Here is a 7,571-nt window from a genome sequence, read left to right as displayed (position 1 = left end):
TGTAAACTGGAAGTATACAGGCAATAGATAGCATAACAGTATGTCGATATTATTTATCACAGTTGTGATAATTTTCATTGCTGGCGCCATCATCTTCAGGACGTTTTCAACTTTTGTATTTATTACAGATGTGTTAAATCTAACGTGGCAGAAATGTGTAACCACTCCAAACCAGATCTCAAGCTAGACCAGGGGTGTGCAAACTTTTTTTATTAGGGGCCCAGAATTAAAAATGATGGTTGTTTAAAAGAGATTGCTATTCAGAAATAAAGCAGTTTGTTGTAGCTTGCGTTTAGTGTTTTATCTATTTTTTAATTTGTTCTTGTATGCAATAAGGACAGCATTGTATTGAATTGTACAAAAATTTATTTCGATCATATCTCAACTAGATGGAAGTTTTTAAAAGTCAGATGAACATTGCAAAATCCAAACAGGCGTGCATGTTGAAATCTGAAATCTCTTGTCAGAAATATAATATACAAATGGATTTATCTATTTCTACATAGGACCGGCAATAATCAGATGTCGGATGTAAGTGCGATGGTAGCCCAGTGGAGAGAAACGTCAATGATTCGAATACCTCTCGCGTCATGTACCTATGGCTTTTAATTTCTAATTACATTGTGATTGTTTATTAGCAATAATTCTTGTTAAAGGTGAAGCAATACATTGCGATGAAACTTGCATGTCGAAGAAGGTTCACAACCCCTGAAAACGAATGTCCGCAACCCGCATTGGCCGAGCGTGGCCGGACTACGGCCTTTTTACGGATTGATGATGTTGATACATGTAAGTGAGGTATTAGGACAATGCTAACAGGTGATGCTCACTTCATAGTGGTAGTGTTGGCGGAGCTGCGCACGAGGAGCGGGGGGGGCTGCTGACCCATCGACATCGTGATCGCGTTATTTGGAAACTGCAATAGGACAACACACACTTTACACTTACACAATCATTCAACTACGATACACACTCATGGAATATATATTTTTTATTAGTACAAAATACATTGAAAACATTTTCAGGTACTGAAAATTTAAAGGCAAATGGAATATACATACATATACATAATTATAATAAGGTTGTTGAATTATATCAACACATCAATAATAAATACAGTGTGTCAGGGGACGTAGTGTAAAAACATTAAATGGTCAATTTCATCGACACAAACACCCCCATATGAGAGTCCGTACCCTTCAAAATACAGCTACTTTAATTTTTATTTGGAGAAAATTACCCTTGCCTACTTAAACGCCTGCGAGATGGGTTCACAGATTCCGTCAGGCTACATTTTGATGTGATTTGAAAACTAAGAACATTAACTACCTAAAATAACAAAATTCTAGTACATTTTGTGCTAATAAGAACGGGATGATTAAAGAAACAAATTTCCAATTTTCCTAGTTTTTCAAAGGTACTACGAAAACAAGGACATTAACATAGTTATTTTTTGTACTTTATTGTTAGTTTTTAACAATTATCACTCTACTCCTATGACTTTGAATAAAACGACCCCTGCGCAATTGAACTAGTACAGTATATTTTTGTATTACATCCCCGGACACACTGTATAATCTGCATTACACACAAGATTTACGTATCAGGCAATAGTGGTGGCAATAAAAAAGATCTGTAGAACAGCAAAACTGTTTTACAGCGCTACTGATACTTCTACTATTTTACAGCCTGCCATGTTCAAGAAATAACTGACACACACATTCAATTATATACATACAGAGCCCCGCCTAAATTAAATACAGATAATTACAGTCCCATGCAACCGCACTTACATTGCCTATACTCCGTACGACCATTTATTTAACTTTTGACATATGCATGCCTCCGAAGTTCCATAATTATTGACATACAACCATAATAAAAAAATGTAATACTTCCTGGACTCTTTTATTTTGTAATTTTAGTGAAGCGACGTGTTCTTTATCTCCAATATTTATCGAGCCTGCAGATTATATTATTTGATTTTTAATTCGGGACTTAATCACGTATAAAAAAGATTTTATTTACCTACAGATTATGTAACGAGATTATTCAAGTTGATAAATTTCGATACCTGTCTAATAAATTATAATGAAATGAAATAAATTATAAATAATAATATAAAATCACATCACATCACTTGAATCCTCATTAACATTAATTATTAATTCTTCACGATCCCAATCAGAAAATATCTCTATTTATATCTCTCATAAAATCGATTGTTATAAATCACTAATTGATTAGAATTCGAGGTATCAAAAGTTAAATAAATGGTTGGACGGAGTATAAAAGGAAACATTATTTACTTTTTTTAAACGAAATATTTAAGGAATGGCCCGTCTGAATAGACTGTAGTAACAACTGGTCCCCAGTTTAACAGAATTAAATTTTAAATTGAATGAAAAAGACTTTTTATACTGACAGCTTTTTATTATTTAATGTAGGTATCAACACTCCACTCATTGACTTAGTGCAGCAAGTAATAGCTACAGGTGAGACTGAAAATTTGCAATACTGAGAGTTTAACCTTTTTGTCCGCATAACTAAGTTTTATTTCATAATAGTACACCAATATTGTAATTTCGATGCGTAAAACGAGACCCGCACGCGTATAAACTAGTTGACGTAACAAATCAAGGCAATAGCCAGTTCAAGTCGACATCCGCGCCAGCCTTTAGGCTTGGTTTTGGTGTTGCGTGTCATTTTTGAGGCGAAAATGCTGAGGCGCTGTCCGCTGGTTTTACATTCCACGCTGGTTGTTTCTAGGGCATCGAGTATATAACCAGAAATAGAGACGAAATTAATTTATTAATTTGTTTAAAACTATTCTGCCTAATCATTACTGTGACAACTGCGCTCGATTGGCCAGCCCGAATTCGAAACAATTGACGGGTGTCGTCAATTGTTTCACTTCAAGTCGACCAGTTTTACTTCAGCTTTGTAATAATGGACGAAAATTGCAAAATTACATATTTAATTACCGATGAAATGTGATCCCATTTGTTTTGCAACTAGATGTTTTGCTGTTTTCCCACACCACCGAATGGAACAGCCCCCATTTTAGAGATATTATTTTTATTACAATAAATACAGAACATTTGTGGAATATGGAGACGTACACACAGGTCAGTTGTTGGCGCTGTACTATTTCAGTTTTCTAATTTGTGATTTCAGCGCAAACGAGAGTTGATATTTAAAAGTGATATAAGACCTGATGAGTTGTCAGGGATGAATTGCCATTATTTCGCCTCTATTTCTGGTTATATACTCGATGTTCTAGGGTTACATTTTCTATTAATTTGCAACAGGTGTCATTGTCCAGATTCACAGTTGTATGAGTTTACAGTGACAGTTGTCGCAAGCGTCAGTGTAATTTTTTTATACAAGAACATTGAGTACTTCTTTGAACCACTAGGAGCGTTGTACATTTTGTCTTAAAAAATAATGAAGAATTTTACAATGATCAGTGTAATCTCAATTCATGAGTTTACAGTGCCAGTGGCTGCAAGCGACCGTGTAAAATATTTGCATACAAAAATATAATACCTCTTTGGACCGCTAGGGCTGGTAAATTGTACCATACAAAATTGTGAAGATTTTAACACGATCGCTAGCAACAATTCGATGGCTTTCTAGAATAGTCGCGTATCTCAAATAATCGATTTCAATGGTTTTAAACATTTGCCGAGCAAATTTTACATATCGTAGAAAACTGAAAAGTTCGGTGTCCCATTCCCAATAAAATTTAGCATTTTCTAAACAAATCTCAGTAATATAGATTTTAAGGCTTTCGTGGTTATTCACTAAATGATTATTACTAATTTCAGGCTTCTTTCCACGGTATGACTTCTTTTATTTTCTCAACATGACATGGTCATACCGTGGTAAGAAGCGTGAAATTAGTGCCAATCATTTAAATCTCAGTAAGTCAAAAAAGAAACTATTTTTGTTCGGGCCACTATTTCCGAAAAGCAGCGCGTTAACTGAAGTGAAATGCCCTTTGATATTATGGTATGTTGATAAAGTTTTTTTGTATAAATTAACTCAAAATTATTATTTATAAATATTCTATTGACGAATTGTTTGAATCTTCGTCATGACAAATTCTCCACAGCGTATCTATAGTTTGTGTCAAATAACATGGCATTAGCGATCAATCACCCCTTCCTACCACTGCACTGTATACGTCATTTGCGAAAACGATACTCTCCAATGTTCCTAGTAACGTGCGAAATTATCGTCAGAGCGTATCGTGATAGAGGTCACTTTGACGTACAGATGACGTCGGGGGTTATAAACATTTAAATAGTTTCATAGTAAGGAAACATATTGATGAAATATATATAATATCTTCATTTTTTTTAAGTATGTATATAATAAAAAACGCAATAATATAATGTTAATATTATACAAAACCGTCATTTTCAGGATCCGATTCCAGAGAGTCGCTGTTGCTTATATTTATTATGAAATTAGTGTACTGTTCCTCAATGTTGTGGTCAATCCGACGAATATATTGACACGGCGACGACATTTAGATGCCACTAATTCAGGTTGTATGTTTTGGTCTTCGTTTAATTGAGTAACTAATAAGGATGCAGTGAATAAAAAATCGTCAAAACAAAACAGAACAGCAAAGCAAATTAATAAAGCAAATCAAACCTAAGTACATCCTAATCCCTAAGTACACAACACAACACCCTAAGTAACAAAACAAAATACCAAATTTATAACGTGAATATTTCCGAAACTCGACCGAATGCAAGCGCACTCCCACACGGAATACAGTTTAATAGATGTAAATGAAAATGGCCCAAAGATCTGGCGTAAAAAGTGGGGGGAAAAAAGCTTTTTTTTTAGACGTCTGTAGTATTTTTATACCTGCCAAAAGGAAATTGAAGTATTTTATATTTATGAAATTATTAAGCTAAAGAAACTGTATTTATCGGCAGCCGCCTCTGTGTGACCTGGGGGTCTACTCTCGATCTCCGTCCGACATCCGCCCGAAACAATTAATGTCAAATAAGTAATATTCGACAAAATTAAAAGACCAGTATCAAGAATGAAGCTCAATTACGCGTCTTTTCATTTAGTCAAGTAGTGCTTATTTGGCAGTAATTGTTTCGGACGGATGTCGGGCGGAGATCGAGAGTAGACCCCCTGAGCATAACATAGTGACATGCCTCAATTTCATTTATTTGTTAAGTTACATCACCGACTTTTATTATGTTAATCACGCGATGCCAAAATTGCGACAATTGCGTAGGGAATCGGCGATCAGTCGCTGCGAATTATGTGTTCGGGATGAAAGTAGGGTGAGTGATCGCTATTGCCATGCTATTTGACACAAACTGTAATAAATCATTATAGTCATTAAACTTACACTCTGTCGAAGGGAAATATAGAACCTAAACAATGATATCTGTTGCTAGTTGGCATCTTAATACACCAGAACTTCATGAAACATAAAAATGAGCAGTGGCTACGAAGCCACTCAAACACATACTGTAATAGCCACCAAATTAGCGCCTGATGAATACCGTGCATAACATTAAAAACATTTTAGCACGGTCATGTGCTGAATCGTGCTGACTTAATAACAAGCTCATTCTAAGGTAGGGAACGCACTGACCTGTGAGTTCCGTTGGTGCTGCGACCGGTGCGGCAGCGAAGCGGCGGCGGCGGCCGCCACCGCGTTGCTGTACCGCGCCGCGGCCTGCGCCTGCGCAGCCACCTGCGCCTGCACACAAAAACGTAGTATATCAAGATACTGTTATATAATCATTATGTTTTCGGGTTGATTAGAGTTTCCTCGAATATAGAAATGGGAAGATGCATCTCCATTTTTAAGTCATATGGAGGTGGTGTGACGAGCTAGCTGCTCACATGAGATGTTCGCCTGTAGCGGCAGCGTAGCGAAGATTGGAGGAGGGAAATGGATAGTAAGGGCTAAAAAAATGAAAATGAAGTTCCTTAATTAGATTTAATTGTCATGTCCCGACAGTGTCCGACAGACATCACCGGCGGTGGCTGAAAAACAACAATATGCTGAGACTCTATCCCTTTCATCACATGTCATGTTAGTATTCGAAATCACAGCAATTCTTAGCTCATATCCACTTTGAGAGCTATAGGCTATAGTGGGAGTGTAATAATACAAACAATCACCACCACTATATCAATGCAAATTTTAATTGCCCTACACAATGGTCCTACAACAATGCTAAGCTTATCCGTTCTTCTCTAAATAGTTTAAATACTCGAATTGCAACTCTTCATAGCCCAGTCTAAATTAGATCGTAGAAATCTCAAATTATTAACCGGATATCTAAATCACTAAACAAACGGTTTACGGCGGGGTTTCGGTAATTGAAAAACCTTTATTTCTTGTTATCATTCTGGCAGAGATAAACGCAGCCATGTGCGCTAAACCACGGCCCACGTGGCTACTATAGGAATATCACTATACTACCTACTATCCTGCGACTATCCTGCTTGCTAGGTGACCAATAGAGACGAAGTTTGAAAACGGTTTTCATTAGCATTTTGTTGAGTGAAATAAGAATGAATGATTTCAAATATTAGACAAGACATACCTGCGCTAGCCGTAGCACCTGCTGTGTCTGCGCTTGCGTCAATTGTCCAGGTAGACTCCACCCGTTGGCCAAAGCTTGTACCGCCGCTGCGGACAGCCCCGCATGCGGCATTTGCATAGCAGCGGCTGCAGCGGGTGAGTGTCGTTGTGTATTGGCTCTTCGACCTCGTGTGCCGGTGGCCGCAACGGCCCCAAGGCCTACATTGCCGCCGACGCCGACTACACCTGGTGGAGGTGCTGGTGGCGCTCGCGTCCATTGCCCGCCTCCTGATACAGCGCCTGCTGTTAAACAAAAAATGCGTACATTAAACTTCGAAATAAACACTGTTTTTTTAAGACGCTTCAGTACAGCACTTTTGCGTACGTACAGCGCACGTAAGTAAGTGACCAGCTTTAGATTCATCGTAACAATTTTGTCAATATCTCGGTTTAACAGTAGGGGTATTAAGATATTTATGTTATTCCGTCGCCTTGGCCGTGTAAACAACCATAAGTGAAAAGCCAGCACAGAGAAAGTTAACTTTCTTTATGTTCCGTGATGGTGAAAACAATACGATCTACCCTATGTTATGAGAAGTACCGCTGTACTCGTCATAACATGAGTAGTACAGTGTCTACCACGTACGATAGGATAATTTCAGTAGAAAGATCTTCAAAATAGAATCTTTGTGGAAATTATAATAAGCCGTGGGGCGACGGCTTAAGAATACATTGTCGCCTCCCCATACATGCCCGTGGGGGTCGTAAGAGGCGACCGAGGGCGTCACAAGTGTCCATCTGCTTAGCATTGTGGTAGGCTCTGTGCCGACTGGATAGCGACCACAGTACACACGGCGGAAAACCCTCCAAAGTGAAACGCTTTTGCGAATCGCGTTCAGGGATCAGTTGGTGTACATCCAGTGCATTTGGCCAGACCGGCAAAATGATAGTGACGGAGTGAAGATATTTGTGTTTTCCATCCGTTACTCTCATC

At 37.9% G+C, this 7,571-nt stretch overlaps 1 protein-coding gene across 2 annotated transcripts in view; it reads right to left on the bottom strand.

Annotated features, from left to right (window-relative positions):
- Window positions 1-278: 278 nt before the first annotated feature.
- The window catches only part of LOC113240343, a 24,647-nt gene continuing 17,354 nt past the window's right edge, over window positions 279-7,571 (bottom strand). The window contains exons 2-4 of one of the 2 annotated variants that reach the window (XM_026477621.1): window positions 6,600-6,877; window positions 5,636-5,743; window positions 279-916 (exon numbers count right to left, since the gene is read on the bottom strand). In XM_026477621.1, the coding sequence (XP_026333406.1) occupies window positions 827-916; window positions 5,636-5,743; window positions 6,600-6,877 (476 nt within the window). In that variant the 3' untranslated portion in view covers window positions 279-826. Of the gene's footprint in view, window positions 917-5,635; window positions 5,744-6,599; window positions 6,881-7,571 lie in introns of both variants that reach the window. The other variant, XM_026477620.1, reaches the window with a different exon arrangement.

The sequence above is a fragment of the Hyposmocoma kahamanoa genome, unplaced genomic scaffold, assembly GCF_003589595.1.
Source record: "Hyposmocoma kahamanoa isolate Upper Pololo Valley unplaced genomic scaffold, ASM358959v1 134, whole genome shotgun sequence".
NCBI classification, from domain to species: Eukaryota; Metazoa; Arthropoda; class Insecta; order Lepidoptera; family Cosmopterigidae; genus Hyposmocoma; species Hyposmocoma kahamanoa.
This window is presented reverse-complemented; position numbering and strand designations above follow the sequence as displayed.